This window comes from Zootoca vivipara, chromosome 14 (genome assembly GCF_963506605.1).
Source record: "Zootoca vivipara chromosome 14, rZooViv1.1, whole genome shotgun sequence".
Classification (NCBI taxonomy): domain Eukaryota; kingdom Metazoa; phylum Chordata; class Lepidosauria; order Squamata; family Lacertidae; genus Zootoca; species Zootoca vivipara.
In genome coordinates this window covers 35882795-35902796 of record NC_083289.1, presented here as the reverse complement: position 1 = coordinate 35902796, position 20002 = coordinate 35882795, and the positions used below count along the sequence as shown (strand labels likewise).

Below are 20002 nucleotides of genomic sequence, written 5' to 3'. Positions count from 1 at the left end.
CCAGGTAGACGTAGACTATGGGGTGTGTAGGGGCAATAGGCGTGATTACCTATTTCCTCCCAAGGAAGGAGAAGTGACATAGCTAACCCTGGCAGGACAGCTTACTCTATGATATTAACCCCTTCATGCATTAATTTGACTTAAGCATGTTGGTTATATGAGACTGGTTATCCCACAGGAACCTTCTTATTAGTGATAACTGAAGCTGTCGCTCTGGGAGCTTTTCTTTAGCCAAAGAACAGGATAAAAAAAATGCTTTAAAAAGAAATAAGAAACTGAACAGGAAGGAAGAAGAATATTAAACTGGCAGCCCTCCAGCCCCCCAAATGGCCTGGCCTCGACTGCTGGGAACTGTAGTTAACTCCCACATAGCTACAATTCCCAGTACCCTTAACAAACAAAAGTTCTCATTGTTATTTTTATTATTTAAGAATTAGCCATGTGCTTTTTAAATGTGTCGTGCAGATGTGCCCATAGTCTAGTAATACTGCAGGCCTGCAGGTTCCCATCTCCTGCTCTGCAGTATTTTCTCCCTGTTATTTTCCTTACGTTCTGGAGGGGGAACCAGCCATGAATGAACTGGGGACCACTGCTTGTTTCTGGAGAACTGGCTTCCATTCACATGGTTCATTCACTGTTTAGAACTTGAGATTTCTTTGTTTCTGCAAGGAGCAGTTGTGGCAGCAGGACAAGTGTGGTTCCAATAAGAGGGGAAACTTGGCTGGGAGAACATGCAGAGGCACTGTGCTTAGAGCACCTGCTCTGCCTCCAGAAGGTCCCAGGTTCAATCCCTACTGGAGCCGAAAGAGACCCCAGTCTGAAACCCTGGAGCAATGCTGCCAGTCAGTGTAACTGATACTAATCTAGATGGAGCAATAGTCTGAGTTGGCAGAAGGCAGACGGCAGGTGTCTTTCGTACCTGTGTAGCCTTCTTGGTACATGCCGGCATGTCCTGCAGCTGTGGCCAGTGCAGTTCCTGCTATTTCTGTCATATGAGTAGACAGATGGAGGCCGGTCCTGACTGGGATCATCTGAGCACATGCTTGAAATGCCATTCAGAGCATCCTCCAGCTCAGGCTGCTCTCGCTGCGTGTGAACTACTGGCATTCTCCTATCAGGTCAGTATCTTTTGAGCTGCGGATGCAAATCAGCCTATGTGGCACTGTTACGCGATTACGCCTCTCCCGAGGGATTAGTTTTTATATAATGCTTCATGAGATTCCAGCAGGCGATAACTCCGGTTTGTGCTGCAAAAGTGATACTGGATAATATACGATAAGATACCCATCAAGGCAAGATCTCTGCTTCTGTGTTGGGGCCGCAATTGCTTTTTCGCTCCTTTCCTTTCTTCCAGCAATTTCTGATTTCAGGAGGTTTGTTTGGATGTTACCTTTTAGGCATTTCTGCGCCGGTTTGCATTGTAAGTAGCTGTTTTGCACCACGTTTAATTTTCATATTCAAATCCTATTTTTAATGTGTTTGTAAACCACCTAGAGACGACTTTGGGCTGTGTGCACATGAACGGCTTAAAATGCTGTGAGGTCATGACTTCCCTTCAGTTCGGATTAAAGATGGTTTCAGGGGAAACACATCAAGATGTGTTTTCCCTCCCTAAGAAATAACAGGATAGATATGGATTATAGCTAACTTTTGTGTGTGCGCCGCTTTCCGATGTGGTGGTGAGATCCTGGCACAGGATACTGAGCAAACCAGAGCGTGGGCACAGCCTTAGTCGACAGGTCGTAAGAGCAAGTTATTATTTATTGCATCTTGTTGTTGTTTGTTGTTTAGTCGTTTAGTCATGTCCGACTCTTCGTGACCCCATGGGCTATTATAGCATGCCAGGCACTCCTGTCTTCCACTGCCTCCCGCAGTTTGGTCAAACTCATGTTCGTAGCTTCGAGAACACTGTCCAACCATCTCATCTTCTGTCGTCCCCTTCTCCTTGTGCCCTCAATCTTTCCCAACATCAGGGTCTTTTCCAGGGAGTCTTCTCTTCTCATGAGGTGGCCAAAGTATTGGAGCCTCAGCTTCACGATCTCTCCTTCCAGTGAGCACTCGGGGCTAATTTCTTATTGCATCTATTTGTGGCTTACTGCATAAAATGTCTCAAAGTGTCTTACGATTATAAAGGTAAACACAATCTGCAATTTAAAGTACATCAAAAAGTTATAAGAGTGTTCTTGGCTGAAAGTGCTCATCCTGCAATACCATAAAAAGGACAGATCCTACCCTATAGCTAGAAAGAAGGACACCAGTACAGGGTAGGGTAACTTCATAGCATATGGGCCCAAATAAAAGCCACATACCTGGGTGAACAAAAGCATCTTTACCTGGCACCCCAAAGTGTTGGATACAGGAGTCATGCATGGCATGTGGATTGTTTGATCCCTGGCCACTGAACAGAGAAGAAATCAAGATAGGGTGGGATTGTCAGACAGGTTTGGGAAATGATATACAACAAATTTAAGAAAATGTTAAAATGCTATCCCCCCCAAAAAAAACCCAAACCCCTGAAGCCTTCCTGCTAGGAATTATGGGTAATGAAATTCCAAAAAAGTTCAGGAGAATCTTTATGTATGCTACAGTTGCTGCCAGAATTTTAACTGCAAAAAGTCGGAAGGGAGAAACGATCCCATCCAAATCAGACTGGCGAATCAAATTAAGAAAGTATGCACAATTAGCGAGAATATCAGCAAGGCTATGAGATGTTACAGATGAAAAATTTACCAGAGAGTGGGATATATATAGAGTCTATGTAAAAGAACATTGTCAAAATGTCAATCGGTTGGCAGGTATCGATTGAGTTTCTGCCTGTGAATAGGACAATTTTGGAAAAATCAAAAACAAGTTAAATAATAGGATGAAAATAAAGCCAAGTGCATATCCAAGGAATCTAACTTGGGAACATAATGGGAAGATTGGAGGTCATGTTAAATCGAAGTACAGAATGAGGTACAAAACAAGCAGTAACCAAGGAACGAATGAATTTTTATCTTTATTTTGTCGTTAACATATATTGATTATTTCTGTTATGCAGTTTTGAAACCAATAAAGCATGAGAGGGAGGGTAGGGTTGTGTATATAATGCAGAGTGGGGAACCTTTTCTGGTCCAAGGTCCACATTCCCTGTCAGGCAAACTTCCCCAGGGCCATATGCCAGTGGTGGGCGGGGCTGGAGGCAAAAAGTGGGTGGAGCAACAGGCGTGACTTATTTTTGTACCATTGGTTGCATTCCAGCCATGCAAAAAACCAGAGGTTTGCACACGCCCCTTTATCCTCTATCCATCCAGGCAAGCAAGAGGCGCCATCATAGTTTCAGAACACATTCCAGCCAGGCAAATCCACTTAAAGTGGGTGTACAGCAGGGCCTAGGAAGAATCCCATGGGCCAGGGAGGGAAGCTCAGAGATTCTCAGCCCGCAAATGGGACAGAAAAATACAGAACATGAAGCTTTCCACTCCATAGCAGTCTGCTGCTGGCTCATTCCGTCTGCTCTTTTTCCACACTTGGGCAGAACCTTAGCGCGTGCGTGCGTGCGCACACACACACAGCTGCATGAGTGCGAGTCAGACCCATCTCTCCCTGCAGAGGAAGTGGGGCTTTCCACCTGTAGCTATCCTTGAGCAGATGTTAGATCCAAGGCTCTTTGAGCTGAAAATCAGATACAAAAATGTGAGACCTCCAGGTATAGTGTGTAATAATAATAATAATAATAATAATAATAATAATAATAATAATAATTGTAATGATTTAATTAGGTACTTAGGTTTGGTGCCTGCTGTTTGCTGTGGTCAAAACTTCTTGTTTTTCTGTCTGGATCTATTTCCCCCTTCATGTTTAGTTATATCAATAATGTTGTGGTTACATAAAATGAAAGCCGTTTCAATCAGCAGGGAAATAGTAATGGGAAGAGGCAAGTGTTTCTGTAGCATTTTTTTGAGACAGGATAGTCCATCCATCTTTACTGACTGTCTGGAAGATCCCAGGGACTAGACAAAAGTTCTCCAAAAGTGTCTCTAAACCTGTTGTCTTGCCATGTTCTTCTCTCTTTCTCTCAGGGACTTCGAAGGGACCGTATTTTGGCTGTGATCCCCGTGCCAAGGAGGAAAGCCAACTATGAGGGATGCATCTTCCCCTTGGTCTGTGACTAAATTGATTTGCCTCCCTTGGATGAGCCTGATCTTTCTGGAGGTAAGAGCTTCAAGCCAGCCAGCGCACCATCTTTACTCATGCAGGCTTTGATGTTGGAGGGTGGGGGGGTACCTTTTGTCTCATGGACAGTGTCTCCTTGCTCAAAGCCAGGTGCTGTGGGCTAGGTTTGGCAGGTCTCCCAACATCATAGAATCACAGAATTGTAGAGTTGGAAGTGACCCTAAGGATCATCTAGTCCAGGGGTCAGCAAACTTTTTCAGCAGGGGGCCGGTCCACTGTCCCTCAGACCTTGTGGGGGGCCGGACTATATTTTGGGGGGGAAAATATGAACGAATTCCTATGCCCCACAAATAACCCAGAGATGCATTTTAAATAAAAGGGCACATTCTACTCATGTAAAAACACCAGGCAGGCCCCACAAATAACCCAGAGATGCATTTTAAATAAAAGCACACATTCTACTCATGTAAAAATATGCTGATTCCCAGACCTTCCGCGGGCCAGATTTAGAAGGCGATTGGGTCGCATCCGGCCCCTGGGCCTTAGTTTGGGAACCCCTGATCTAGTCCAACTCCACTGCAATGCAGGAATATGCAGCTGTCCCATACTAAGATCGAACCTGCAACCTTGGCATTATCAGCACCACGCTCTAACCAACTGAGCTGTCTAGTCTGATAAGCGTGGAGACTGGGTGTTAAAGGGCGTTGCCTGGTAGATCAGGAGATGGAGGTCACATCCACACAATACTTTTAAAGCACATTTAATGTTCAGTGCTTTCCTGCAAAGAACCTGGGAACTGTGGAAAGAGAGAGAGAGAGAGAGAGAGAGAGAGAGAGAGAGAGAGAGAGAGAGAGAGAGAGAGAGACTTTTATCCGGCTGCTCCCAGATGGTGGAATTCCCTCCCAAGAGAGGTTAGACAAGCTCCCACCCTATTACGTTTCCACCAGCATGCTAATTCCTTCCTATATAAACAGGGCTTTGAAATATAGGTGTAGACGAGCTGATCTGATCTCAGGGCAATCAGTACTATAATGCTGGTTCTCAATGTGTTTTATTGCATTCTAACTATTGTTCTTCATTAGTTCGTTTTCATTACTTTGTCTTTTAATCTCATGTTTTTAAAAATGTTGTAAGTTGCCTTGAATCCCAACTTGGGAGGAGTCTAATACATTAACTAATAAGAAAAATACATATAGTGATATAAATACATTAACCAATAAAAATATTAAATGTTTTACCTCCTGTAGAGCTGCAGTTCCCAGCACCCTTAACAAATTACCGTTCTTAGGATTCTTTTGGGGGGGACGGGACGGGGATACTTTACATGTATGCTGCGGATATGACCCATGTTTCATAGTGGCAGAGGATGGCCACCTAGTAGGTACAGGTAGATCTTGGCTCTGCTTGTGGTCCTTGGAGGTTGTAGTAAAAGAGCCAAGTTTTTCGTCTTCATTATTGCTCAAATATGAATGAAGACTGTGGACAGTTTGTTGAGCTTCAGCATCGGGAAGAACATTGGCAGTCATCTCATCCAACCTCCTGCTCAGTGCAGGAATCAGCAAACACAGCAGCAGGAACAGATTGCCAGCCAGCTTCTCAATACTCCAGCCAAGGAGAGCTCACGGCCTTCCCTAGGAACTCTGCTCCACTGCTGAGCAGCTCTTGCTGTTAGCAAGCTTCTTTTCATACTTAGCCAAAATCTCATTTCGTGCCATTTCCACCCGCTGTATATAGTCCTGCTCTTTATCGAGCAACAGAGAATAAACTGGTCACATTTGCACCATACATATAAAGCACTTTCATACTGCTGTAATGGTTATAGGGTCCCCCTCCCTCCCAATGAATCTTGGAAGCTGAAGTTTTTTGAGGAGTCTCCGAACAACTCTCAGCATCCTTAACAAACTACAGCTTCCCAGAGTCATTCGGGGGGAAGGCATGTGCTTCAAAAATGCTTTATCCACCAAGAGAAAAAGAATGGATTTTTCATGGCAAGCAACTGCATTCAAAATTATGGGATGGACAAAAGACAGACAGGAAAATGGGTAATAAGCAGGTAAGTCGGGATGAATGCTCAGCGGCATGTAATCTCCCCACAAACAAATCAGAAAGAATGCTCAACGAAGCCATTTAACCTCTGTGTTAGAAAATTAGGACGGATGCTCAGCAAACAGGTGGTCTCAAGGGTCCCTTAGATTGTCCCCTTAATTCTGTTCCCTTTCCCTGAGATTTTACCTCTTTCCCTAGAGACCCGAAGAGGCAAAGGTCTTGCAATTCCAGACTAAGTACTGGCAACCGTGCTGAGTACTTACCAGAAAACACAGTAGTGTCTCTCTCTTGGGAGATGCTTTCAATTGCAGCGTGGGAACATGCCTCTCTTTCCCTGTTTAGAAGAGGGAAATGGTGCATTGTGCAGGACCACCAAAAAAACAACAGTGCAAGAGGTCCAGTGAATGGATTTTGGCCTCCTGACCCTCCCTTGCACTGCTGTGAGTCCACCCACGCCTGTAAAGAGCACAGTGTGGTACTGAGTGCACAGTGCAGCTTTCCGAGACTTTTATCTAATGCAAAACTGCAAGTTTCTAGTCCTCACTGTGTTCAATCAGCAGATGCAGATGGACCATGGTGGCCCCATGGAGAAGGCGCTGTGCTGTCCTGGGCCATTCTCATACTATCCGTCTAGGAGTAAAGGTGACCTTTGCCCTGAGTCTCAGCAGAGTGTTTTATTTTTGCAGGGCTGCAGCCCAAAAGTTCTGGAGAAGACATTTGAACAATGGACGAGGTATAAAGATGAGTGCTTGAAGAAGATAGCAAGTGATCCTTACCCTTCAGGTAAGGAGTTGTTTTCTTTGTGGCTGATTTTAAAGTGGCAATTGTGCAAGGAAAATCTGCATCTCTTTATTTATTTTAGATATTTATGTATTGCTTCTCAGGCAAACCTCACAAAGCAGTTTGCATAAAAATATTAGAGCAATACTTGTTCTTAGATACTCCACCTTCCTCCTACAGAAGCCCAGGGCCTGTGGATGGCTCAGTTGGTAGAGCATGAGACTCTTAACCTCACGGTCATGGGTTTGAGCCCTATGTTGGGCAAAAGATTCCTACATTGCTAAGGATTGGGCTAGAAGAATGGTGCAGAAGAGGAAATCCTGAAAAGCTGTCACTTTTTTAGGATTTCCTCTTCTGCATCATCTTTCTAGCCCAATTCTAGCTTCTAATGTTCCTGCACATGGTCTGAAGACAGGTGACCCAGCCACCTTACTGAGGTCAGTGAGGCTGCCTTAAACTCCCTTTGAGCCTTCAAAGGGGCCTCTCAGGATCACAGGGCATCACCATGTACGGAGTCAGACACACTAGTCTATCTAGTTCAGTATTTGTCTACAGCTCTCCAGGTCTTCAGATAAGAGGACATCCCCTGCTGTATCTGGAGTTGTTGGGATTGAACCTGGGACCTTCTGCATGCAAGTCAAATGCTCTCCTTCAAGTTCCATGATGGAAGAAATGCACTAGAAAATGCAGCAAATTATGTTGAATAAATCAGGGTCCCTGAGTGGGCTTTACCTGACCACCGCTGGGTGAAAAATGATATTCAAGTTCACAGTTTCTTTGGGGGACACCTATTATTTATACCTTATGCACCAGTTTATTAGCTGGTTCTCAGTACAAATATTTTCATATCGTTTTTGGGTTTTTTGTGTGTGCTAAATATGACATTGGTTCATATCAGGTATACCTTGAGATGCATTTTCCCTGCACTGATTGGTTGGGACCACCTACTTTCTCCCCCTCTCTTTGTTTCCTCCAATCACAGGCAGGCCTGCCAAAGAGGCTAACTATACAGCCCTATACATGCCTACTCGGAAGTAAGCCCCTTGGAGTTCAATGGGACTTAATCCCAGGTAAGTGTATAGGATTGCAGCTAAACGTCTGCATTACCATGGGTGACAATGAACATACCAAGTCTTACTTCCGAGTGAACATGCATGGAATGGCATAGCATAGCAATTCTATACACACCCTTGCCTAGCAGTGAGGTCCATTGAAATGGGTGGGACTGACTTCTGAGCAGATGTGCATTAGATTGCACCGCAAATTATTTTAATTGGGCACCTGCTATAAAGGTGGCACATCAGCTGTTTCCTGCCCTAGCAAGGCTTATATTTCTCTCCCACCTTCCTGCTTTCTTTCTATCTCTCTCTCTCCATCCATACCTCCCTCCATCAGTCAGTTATAACTGCAACGTAATATTTCAGTCTGCAATGGACTAAAGAGTCTCCAAACATCCCATAGGAATTCCTGGGGTGTCAATCCCAGAGGGGGTGCCCATTTTCACTCAAAGCAGTGTTTGATGATGGGCAGGGTATTTTTATTCTAGCAAAAGGAAGGGACGTGCCTAAGTGCAGTGATCAGGGTGGATTCTTGTTCTCTCAATATAAGGAAGCCAGTGAAACTCCACACCCCAGTTCCCAGCAGGCACCCTCCTTGCAATGCTAAATGCAAAGTCAGAAGCCCACTGAATAGATGCATCCTTTAAGCACCCTGATTTTGATTACAACAAGGGTAAGGGTGTGTGTGTATGTAGGGAAGAGGTCCGGTGATTCTATTTATCTGCTTTTATGGATGTTGCTCCTGCTGGGAAGCTGATTTTTGCAGAGCGAACCAATTTCTATTAAGGCTCTCATTCAAAAGGAGTGGAAGGTGCTTTCTGAGTTGCCTTCCTGTGAAGAGGGGGGTGACTTTACAGGATGGAACCATTCAGATCACCAGCTAAGTATTGTTTAAGAATGGGGAGAGGGGAAGTAAATGTATCAAATACTTTCCTTCCACCCCCCCCCATTTTTTAAAGGGGCAGCAATATCATAGCTGTCAAGTTCTCCCTTTTTTAAAGGGAAATTCCCTTATGCTGAATAGGCTTCCTCGCAAGAAAAGGGAAAACTTGACAGCTATGAGCAATATATAGAATTAAAATGTGCTGATTTCATGTAACGTTAAGAAAGCTACCTCGAGAGAGTGGCACTTGCCTCTCTCCTCCCCTTTACATTTTGCAGGGCTATGCACTTATGATCTGGTTTTTGAAAAATGGGTGTGCAAATGCTTTTGCTGAGTTGCGTTAACACTTAATTTGTGGAACTTGCTGCTGTGACAGGGGTGACTGCCACGCTGAAATGGCTTTGAAAGAGGGTTAGACAAATCTGCAAACTGGAACAGGTCCATCAGTTGCTGTTAGTTTGGAGACAGTGGGCTGTATACGAACTTCAAACTCGTTCTCTGAATGAGGATTCTTACATATAGGGTTGCCAGACTCGATAGAGGACAGGACTTCTGTGCCTTTAATTGCCCTGCTCTCTTTTGAGTCTGGAAACCTTAAAGAGAAACCAGCAGACCCTTTGTTTTATTTCCAAGCAAAGGGTCTGCTGGTTTCTCTTTAAGGTTTCCAGACTCAAAAGAGAGCAGGGCAATTAAAGGCACAGAAGTCCTGTCCTCTATCGAGTCTGGCAACCCTACTTACATAGCCAGAATGGCCCTATCCACACAAGAAAATGAGGTACCAGGAGGCTCAGGCAGTAAGACAAAAAAAAATTATGGGGGAAAGAATCCTGAATGCTGATGGCCCAGTGAATATTGTTGATGTTGGAGACAGAGGTGTAGCGGCCATGGGCTGTGGGCAGGGAAGGGGGGTGTCAAAGACCTGTTACGATCTCTGCAGCAGGGTCACTGTCTCTAGAGTCCCAGAGCCACACAATCAGCATGAAAGGGGAGCTTTTAGCCAATGAGAAGGTGTCTTCTGATCCTTTGTGCTGATTGCAGCCAATCCGATTTAGAGGAGGTATGTCAGTGTCTGAGGATTGGCTCTCAGGGTCACTGTGGAGAAGGCACCAAGGAGCTGTTCTGCATGCTCCAAATTTAGGCATTTAGGAACACTGAAAAAGCACAAGGGGTCCTTTAGCTTCAGGAGAATGATGTATAAGTTGTGTTATGTACAATGAAACTCCATGTTGTCAATGGGGACTGTGGCTGAGAACTGGTCTAGAAAAGTCTAAGGAGGGTCTGACTTGGACAAGGGTCAAACTGGGGATGTCCCAGGACCAGCTCCCTTTGCTGAGATAACTCTCACCCTCAGAAGTGACAGCCACATATATACATGCTGAGGTATACCTATACACTTGCCAGAAGCACGGCCTTGCCCACGCCTGTTTTGGAAGGATCATACAAAAAAATCCCATACGCCCAAAGACTCTGCCCCTGCCCTTTGAGGAAATAGGAAGCCCAGAGCACCTTTTCTTCAGATGCCCCTTCCAAGAAGAGGCACGGAGGGAGATCCTGGACCCTATACTGGCGAGGTCAGCAGGCCTCCCGGAAAAGCAATTATATGACCTGCTCCTGCTAGGCAAAGACCAGAAGATAACCAGGACAGTCGCCAGATTCTGCATCCAGATATGCAGACACAGACTTTCTACTGAGAATAACGTCCCAAAATACGGTTTCCTGAGCAACCTAGGCCCAGTTCTCTGTGGCAGCTGCTTAAGTTTTAAGTATTCCTATGCGCACTGCATTTACAAATATCAATTTTATTGTTGTACAAAGTGTCACATACTGTATATGCTATGCTCCTTGGAACTGTTCTCCCAAAGGGAGCTGGTCTTTGACCGTAATAAAGTATTCTATTCTATACCTACTGAGGATGCGGAAGGCATTTGACATTGTGTTCTGGGGTGCTGTGCTGAATATATTGGACCCCCTTCTATGTTTTGCCCTTCCCAACCAGGCTTGCTTTTGTCTCTTTCAGGGCTGTTTTGCAATCGGACTTTTGACATGTATGCATGCTGGCCAGATGGGAGCCCTGGGACCATTGTCAATGTCTCATGCCCTTTTTATTTGCCCTGGTATGAGAAAGGTAAGGGTGTTTCTCGGTGGGTTCTATTGGAGAGTATCCGCAAGGCATTCCAGGGAGCTTGAGGCTTAGATTCACTAAAATTCTTTTACACTCCATCTACCACTCTCTCTGCCATCTCCCCCAAAATGTGTGCAGGTCTCTGTGCTGGGATTTCTCAGCTTGTCCTGCAAATCCCTATTTTCTCTTTCTTCTATCCAATGTCTCAAATCCTGCTCTTTGCCTTGTTGACTAGGCCATATTCTTGACTCCTGATGACTAGGTTTGCACTGTCTTTTACCTCCACAGGACACCAACCAATAAATCAGGGGCCCTCAATATGTTCTGGTCTATAGCTTTAATCAGTCCAATGTCCACAGTCAGAGATTAAAGGAGTTGTGTTCCAGAATGTTTGGATGGCGCAAGGTTGCCTCTTTGTTCCATAAATCAAAGCAGGCATCATTTTGCATCAACTGTAAACCAAGTGGGAAATTAGGAAGAGTCGCTGTCCTTGGTGCTGATGTTTCAGATAAACCCATTTTGTAGCATCCGGCTGCTGTTGAAAACATACATTGCTAGGGTTCTCATTTTCACCTTTGTAATGGCTAGTTCAACTTGACCTCACTGTAATTGAAGGCAGCCCTGTTTAGGGTAGCTTTTAATATTAGATGAATTATTGTATTTTATTATTTTGCTGGAAGCTGCCCAGAGTGCTTGAGGAAACCCAACCAGATGGGCAGGGTATAAATAATAAATTGTTGTTGTTATTGTTATATTTTTTTCTCCGCCCACACTAACAACTGCTAGTGATAATGGAACAGAGAAACAGCCACACTGTCAGGACCAGATAAATTGAACTAGATGTTGCAAAATGCGCAAGTGGAGCTCTGACACTGAGCTGTCCTTTTTGACAGCAGCCCTGTGACCTCTGAATATATAAATGATAGTGCCTGGCTCACTGTGCTGGGGTGGTTGGAGCCCTGCTATCCCTCTGGGTCCTACTGCCTGACCCTATTGTTATGATCCCTCAGAGGATTGGACTCTCCCTTCCTCCCTGCAGCTTAGCTCATGCCAGCTTGCTTTCAGTGGACGTATGTTCTGCACAGTGATGGTAAGCGTTGACATTTCCAAGCATGTCAGCCTGTCAATGTCTGGTGTTTTTTTTTGCTCACAGTTAAACATGGCATAGTGAGCCGCAAGTGTGGGCCTGATGGCCACTGGGCGATGCTGAACGGGACAGAGCGCTGGAGGGATCATTCCCAGTGCAAGGAAGAGGTGGAAGGCAACACTGGAGAGGTGAGAAGGGGAGCCTGCTGGGATTTGCTGGAGCCTCTGTGAAGCTCCTAATGACATGTCATTTGCTTCTAAACATGGCAAGCCTGACCGGCTGTGTTTGAAGGCCTCCCTGCTCGTTCTGCTGAATGAGGCCCATACCTCTGCCCCCAAGTCCTACCCTGATGGCGCCACTATCCCTGGCCTCCGGTGCTCCCAGTTGCATCTTCCCTATTGGCTGGATGCGTCCAGAGAAGAGGGGAAATGGGCTGCCATGGCTTGTCTTATGGGGCCTCCTCTCCTGTGCAGGAATCGTCCTACCGCCTGATGGTCAGCTTCAAGGTCCTCTACACCGTGGGCTACTCCCTCTCTCTGCTGGCCCTGGTCTTGGCTCTGCTCATCCTGACGGTCTTCAGGTACTGCATCCTGGCTTGGAGCGAAAGACCCTGTGGGATGGCGATGGGCGCTTTTGCCTCTCACTTTCTCTCTCAAGTGTACAGCCTGTTCTGTACAGGTGCAGGAGGTGTGCAAGGAAGAGAGAGATAAGAGAAATCCACAGCATTTGGCCGCTGTAATTTTGGATGGCGATTCCTTCGACATACACAGGACTGAGTGTGTCCAGCAATGTCCGTGACCACAGGAAGCTGCTTTTCTGCTGGGTCCATCTAGCCCAGGCACCCCCAAATTTCGGCCCTCCAGATGTTTTGGACTACAATTCCCATCATCCCTGACCACTGGTCCTGTTAGCTAGGGATCATGGGAGTTGCAGGCCAAAACATCTGGAGGGCCGCAGTTTGGGGATGCCTGATCTAGCCTATGACTAAGATACGTAGGAAGCTTTTTGCATTGAGACAGACCACTGGTCCATGCAGCTTGATATTGTCAACACCAAGGCATGGGGGAACCTCTGGCCCACAAGCCATATTAGGTTCAACAGGGAGCTGCTGCGATTGGATGCACCAGGGAGTTTCTGATCAGGAGCTTACAAGTCCTGCTTTGGGCAGGGGTCTTCCTTGGCAGCCTGGCTTGAGTTGAACCCCCACATGAAGATCTCCAATGAGGGAGGGCCCACCACCCCTCTAGGCAATTGGTTCCACTCCTGAGCTGCTCTTACCATCAATAGGTTTTACACTAGCTTCGTTGGAAGGCTTGTGTTTTTAAAGCATTTATAGAGTGGTGCAGAGCTATTGGGTCAGCGGTGAGCGGACAGCATCCCACCTTGCCCACATTGGGTGCCCAGTGCAATGTCCTTTTCACTCCCCAGGAAGCTTCGCTGCACCCGGAACTACATCCACGCAAACCTCTTCGCCTCCTTCGGGCTACGGGCCATCTCTGTGATCGTGAAGGATGCGTTGCTGGAGCAGATGTGGAGAAGGGAGACCTTCCAGATGTCCGACTGGGAGGCCTTGCTGAGCCACGAGGCAAGTATGATTCTTGCGGACTGTCACATGAACCTAAGGAAACCAACACTATTGCACTCAATTCCAATGGCAGATTTTGCCTCTCCTGAGCAATTTGCTCATTTGGGCTTAATGTGTGATTTGATTATTTGATTTCTTTTTCCTTTTTCCTATATTTCCTATATTTTTTATTAACATTTCTCTTTTACATTTTAGAATATTCCTTTAAACAACCTTAAATTCCATGGTTCATTTTACATAGCATAAATCCCTGCATATTATATATAAACTAAACCATTCAGTATTCTATTACTACACCCATCAAAACTTATTTACACTGTTGAATTTATCTTAATGCTGCCCACGTTTTCAAATATGCACAATTTCCCTCCATATATTCAATAAAAAATTTCCAGTCTTCTTTAAACATATGTTCTTCTTGTTCTCTTATTCCATATGTTAGGTCCGCAAGCTGTGCATATTCCATCAGTTTAAGTTGCCACTCTTCTTTAGTTGGGACTTCGCTCGTTTTCCATTTTTGGGCTAACAAAACACGAGCTGCAGTAGTGGCATACATAAATAACCTTTCTTGACACCTGGGAATTTCCATCTGAATTATCCCCAACGAAAAGGACTCTGGTTCCCCCCTCCCCTAATTCATTTATTAAAAATATATCTGAGCGGTGTACAAAAAAACTGTAGCAACAACAGACAACTTAAACAAAATATTACAAAAAATGCAGAGTTACATTTAAAAATGTTACATTAATCCGAAGTTGCTAATATATAAAAATAAAAATCAATTCATTTTCCTTCTGACACACCCTCCTGCTCAGCTTCCGGGTTCCCACGCAGGGTCCAAACAAACTCTCAGCTCACCCACAAAAGTCTCCCAACGAGAAGACTTCCTGGAAACAGCAGGCAAAACTCTAGTCTCTCACTCTAGACTTGCATTTTATGGGCTTGGCCCAAGGTAGATGGTGCTTCTGCAGGCTACCCAAAGTTGTGTCCCATTCAGCTGTACTCTCCACACCCAGTTCCAGGTACAGCAGGTTTGTTGGGTTTTCCAGGAGGTCCAAAGGATGGGAAGAATGTCCCCACCTCCACTCACAGCTCTTTCTTCACCCTCTGTCCCCCCCCCCTCCTCCAGTCAGGGAAGACAGCATAGAGCTCAGCATCTTGGGAACCTTCGCTGAAAACCTCTTCATGTAAAGTGCTTGATTGGGGTGCTGGAAAAAAACAATGAAGCCCCATCTTTTTTAACCCTGTCTCACTTAAGATCAGGCATCTCCAAACTTCAGCCCTCCAGATGTTTTGGACTACAATTCCCATCTTCCCTGACCACTGGTCCTGTTAGCTAGTGATCATGGGAGTTGTAGGCAAAAACATCTGGAGGGCCGCAGTTTGGGGATGCCTGCTTAAGATAGTAGCTGGACAGTGAGGCTGAAACTCCCACCAGCCCCTGACTGCAGGGCCAGTGGTTAAGGATGATGGATATTCTAGTCCAACAATATGGGAAGCCACGTGATACTGAGTCAGACTATTGGTCCATCTAGCTCAGTATTGTCTACACTGACAGGCAGCACTTCTCCAGCACTTTCAGCCAGGGGACCCTCCTACCCCTTCCTGGAGATGCCTGAGATTGAACCTGGGACCTTCTGCATGCAAGGCAAATGTTCTTTTGCTGCTGAGTTAAGGCCCCTTCCTTGTTGGCTTTTTAGTAATGTTTTTAAGTAGGTGCTTTAAATGGTTCTAATTTTTATTGAGGTGTCTTTTGAAAACTTAGATTTTAATATTATTTTAAAAAACCAAGCTGTAAACGGGTATAATAATCATTGAAACAAGAACAGGAATACATAATTGAAACGACAAAAATAACTGGAATAACAATTATTAAAATGACAACAATATGTGTATTTTAGAAGACATCTGAAGGCAGCCCTGTTTAGGGAAGCTTTTAATGTTTAACACACCATTGTATTTTAATATTTTTTGGGAAGCTGCCCAGAGTGACTGGGGACACCCAGCCAGATGGGCGGGGTATAAATAAATTATTATTATTATTATTATTATTATTATTATTATTATTATTATTATATTGTTTCCATGTTTTTCTTAAGTGCTGGAAAGTGTTCTTATAAGACACTGATTGGTTCTCTTCTTCTAGGCTGCTATTGGTTGTCGAGTGGCTCAAGTCGTGATGCAGTACTGTATTCTGGCCAATCACTATTGGTTTCTTGCGGAGGCGGTCTACCTGTACAAGCTTCTGATTGGAGCTGTGTTTTCAGAGAAGAATTACTACACCCTGTACCTGTACTTGGGCTGGGGTAAGAAAGAATTGGGCTACGAAGCACTTGCTAATACTGGGGCCAGTGCACACAATACGTTGTTAAGCACATTTTGTTTTGTTTTAAGGAAATGCCGCCCAGGACCTATAATCTTGCTCAAAGCTAGCATTAGTTGGCTCTCCCTAGCAGGCTCCCCCTACTGTTGGGCTCCCTGCCTTTTGCCCTACCATTCCCACAGGGAACAGTCTGCAGTTCTTATCCCCAGCTTCAATCTACAATCTTCTTTTCATCCATGGTGATTTTTTGGGGGGAGGGGACAATTCTGACTCTTGAGAATAGAACTTATGCAAAAGACACTATTTTATACGGAGTGCTAATTTTGGAGCTCCAGCTGGAACAATTGCATTACCTGGGCAATCTGCCCATTTGGGCTCAACAGCTGAGTCAAGGTAGGGAATAGGAAGCTCAGCATTTTGGCTATTGATGAACCTTTGCTGGGCTGAAGACCCCTTGATGTACGGTGCTTGATTTGGGGCGCTGAAGAAGGGGAAAAAAAATCAAACCCAAGCCTTTCTAACCCAGTAATGCAGTGGGTGGACTTAGCTTGCTTCTCGACTTCCAGTGAGTGTTTGGTTTTTTTCAGAGGTTTTACTGTGTGACTTGCAGGAACCCCCGTGGCTTTTGTGGTGCCGTGGATGGCTGCCAAGTACCTGAAGGAGAATGCAGAGTGAGTGTGGTGGGGTGGGGTGGGGAATTTGGGGTGATTTGCACAGGGAGGAATTTTATGTTATACAGTCAGACAGAAAAGAAAGATGCAGGTCAATGACTGAACAAAGTGACATCTCTCCCAGTGTCTGCTGTGGCCTCTCAGTGGAGCTGAGTGACGGAGTGGCCCTGCTTGCCATCTTTCCCACAGAGCTGTTTTCCTGCCTGTTCCATTAACCCCTCTGGAATGATGCCAATCTTCTCCCCGTTTGTGCTACAGGTGCTGGGCATTGAACGAGAACATGAGTTACTGGTGGATTATTCGCATCCCTATTTTGCTAGCCTCTGTGGTAGGTGCCTCCCCCTTGTTCCTCTTGCCTAGCCTGGGATGGGGCGAGAGGGGGAGGGTGGTACCTTTCTGGTGGTGGTGGTGGTGCTAGGGAGTCTGGCTGGCTTTTGGTACTCAGGAAGAGCAACACCTTTGCCAGCCATGTCAAAGCAGTATAGCTTGGCAATATGTTGTGTCTCTCACCCCCCCATTCAAATGCTACACAGGAAGCTGCCTTATACCAAGTCAGACCAGCTCAGTATTGTCTACTTTGACTGGCAGCAATTCTCCCAAAGTTTCAGGCAGGCATCTCTCCTAGTAGTCATAGAATCATAGAGTTGGAAGAGACCACAAGGGCCATCCAGTCCAACCCCTCTGCCAAGCAGGAAACACCATCAAAGCATTCCTGACAGATGGCTGTCAAGCCTCCGCTTAAAGACCTCCAAAGAAGGAGACTCCACCACACTCCTTGGCAGCAAATTCCACTGTCGAACAGCTCTTACTGCCAGGAAGTTCTTCCTAATGTTTAGGTGGAATCTTCTTTCTTGTAAATCTACTTGGAGATGCCAGGGATTGAACCTGGGACCTTCTGCATGCAAAGCAGATGCTCTACCCCTGAGCTATGGCTCTTCCCCAAAATCTACAGGGGGAAGAAAGAACATGATACAGTCTTCCCAGCTGCAATGCCTTATCTTGTTAGCATCTTTTTGTGAGCAAGGGGTTTGTTGCTTCCAAGCTTTGATTAGCTCACCACTGTGTCTTCCCAGATCAACCTGCTGATCTTCATGCAGATCCTCAAAGTGATCCTGGCCAAGCTGCGAGCCAATCAGAAGGGCTATGCAGACTACAAACTGCGGTGAGTTTGTCCGCCAGGTAACCCCCAAAGAAAACTTGCTGGCTCAGGCTTCCCAAAGAAAAGCCCGAGTCCTGAACTCAGGAACTTAGTTTCATCTCCTGTTTGGTGTTGTCCCTTCCAGGTTGGCCAAAGCCACCCTCACCCTCGTCCCTCTCTTTGGGATCCATGAAGTGGTCTTCATTTTTGTCACAGACGAGCAAACTACAGGAGTGCTGCGCTACATTAAAGTCTTCTTCACTCTCTTCCTCAACTCCTTTCAGGTGAGGTTGGGAACACCTGGCTTAGATCACCTGCTTTCTGACATGGTTGCTTGCTTGTTTCCTAACCCCACCCCCCCAATTTCCTACTTCCACCCCAAAGGGGAATGTTTGTTGGAGAATGTATGTGGCAGCAATGGGCAGAAATAAATTGTCTGGCAAAAGCCATCAGGTTTTGGCCCTGTTTTCCAACAGGTTCCTGTCTGCTACTGCAAGCTCATGCTTCCTTCTCTCTCTCATCTACTGTAGGGATTCCTGGTTGCTGTCTTGTATTGCTTTGCAAATAAGGAGGTAAGCAATGCCCCCACCGCCCACCCTGGCTGATATGATCCAGTCATTCTCTTGGGCATGCAGTCTTATACAGCTCATACTAATCCCTGATCGTCTCCTGGAGCCTCTGATTGGCAGATGAGGACTTGTTGGGGCTGACATCACCAAGGGATATCTGGTTGGTGCTGACTGGGCCTTTTTGGTGGTGATTCCCCAGTTGTGAAATGCCCTCCCTGGTGGAGGTGCGCTTGTCTCCCATCATTATTAGCTTTCCAGGAGGAATTTGAAAACATTCCTGTTTACCCAAGCATACTTGGTGGCTGAAGAACACTGATTCTGGCAACCGCAAGATCACTGGGTGGAAGGATGTTTTGAATCACACTTGCTTTTCGAATGCTTTTAACTGAAACAGCTTTTAGATTTTCCCATTGTTACTGTTTTGGGAATATTTTATTCCATTTTAGAAGGCTTTTGCTTAGTTTCTCAGTTGTATATCTGGCCTGATTCAGGAGGCTGTTCTTATGCTTCCTTTTCATCCAGGTGAAATCCGAAATGAAGAAGAAGTGGCAGCTTTGGAAACTGGGGCACCCTGCCCTCTGCTGCACCCAGTAAGAGGAAATCGGGGAGGCCAAGATGGCACAGGCAAAAGCTGCCTAAGACAGCGATTGATGCTCTGTCCCATGATGCTGCACCTGGCATTCTCAGATGGCCACAGAGTTGCTTGGGGCAATGGTGGTGGTCACAGCTTTGTTGGAGGACCACAGGCAATGTTCTGAACAAGGGGGCAGAGGTTATTTCTACGAGTTGGGCAAAACATGGAAATCGACATTGCTGTCTTACAGCACCCGGATGATGATATACCAGCCAAGAAAGGGCATTAGGAAGTGCCAAAGAGCCTGATGGACGGTTTGCATAAAGCTGCAGAAGGAATCCTGAAGCTCTGTGAATTACGAGAGGGATGTGTGCATGTCTAGCTCTGTGGTACAGCATCTGCTTTGGATGGGGAAGGTCCAGGTTCAATCTCTGGATAGGGCAGGATGAGAGCCCATTGGAAATCTTGGAGAGCCACTGCCGAGCCAGAGTAGGCAATACCAGATGAAGCAATGGTTCGACTTGGGATAAGAGAGAGCTTCCTGTGTTCCACGCCTCAAAACCAACTCAGGATTCAGCTTTGGTAGGATGGCAGTCCATCCTAGGAGATCACCAATGGCCTTAATACTGTCCCTCTACCACCTGTTCCCATTGTTCAGCAGTGTTACCTACCTTCAAGCTTTTCATAAGAGGTATATTCTGTACCAGAGAAACGAAGACCTCCTCTCTCAACTATGAAGGCTACGGGTTTCTAGGCCAAGATCAAGATAGCCCTGCAGACACAGGCGCTGAGATCCCTTTTCAGTTTTGTTTCTGAAGATGCCAGAGCAAGAAACCCATTGAAGACCCTTCAGGTGACGTCATGGCTCTGTAGTCCAGGCATTGGCCAGCCTGATTCAGTGCGGGAACTCTGCAACGCTCCCCTCATCTATGGCCGAGTCCAGTGGTTTGGCTCCAAAGAGGACATTTCTGGGGAGTTGAGGATTGTGCTTCTCTCAGCTTATGCATGAGG

General features: G+C 45.8%; 1 protein-coding gene and 1 non-coding gene across 2 annotated transcripts; one reads left to right on the top strand and one right to left on the bottom strand.

Annotated features, from left to right (window-relative positions):
* Window positions 1-4119: 4119 nt before the first annotated feature.
* Window positions 4120-19472, top strand: LOC118093041 (glucagon receptor-like). The gene is made up of 13 exons (XM_035131763.2): window positions 4120-4194; window positions 6888-6984; window positions 10940-11047; window positions 12198-12319; window positions 12605-12711; window positions 13560-13716; window positions 15863-16022; window positions 16650-16710; window positions 16969-17038; window positions 17784-17872; window positions 17994-18132; window positions 18379-18420; window positions 18940-19472. The coding sequence occupies exons 1-13, from the start codon at window positions 4120-4122 to the stop codon at window positions 19009-19011; spliced, it is 1299 nt and encodes a 432-aa protein (XP_034987654.2). The 3' UTR covers window positions 19012-19472.
* On the bottom strand, window positions 17575-17643 carry TRNAA-UGC (transfer RNA alanine (anticodon UGC)). The gene has a single exon. It is a non-coding gene; the product is annotated as a tRNA-Ala (tRNA).
* Window positions 19473-20002: the final 530 nt, after the last annotated feature.

Bases quoted from the DNA above. Each gene is read 5' to 3' on its own strand.
- LOC118093041 (XM_035131763.2), top strand. From the start codon at position 4,120: ATGAGGGATGCATCTTCCCCTTGGTCTGTGACTAAATTGATTTGCCTC. The intron at 13,717-15,862 runs GCAAGTATGATT...CTCTTCTTCTAG, and splicing joins AGGCCTTGCTGAGCCACGAG to GCTGCTATTGGTTGTCGAGT. The intron at 18,421-18,939 runs GTAAGCAATGCC...CTTTTCATCCAG, and splicing joins ATTGCTTTGCAAATAAGGAG to GTGAAATCCGAAATGAAGAA.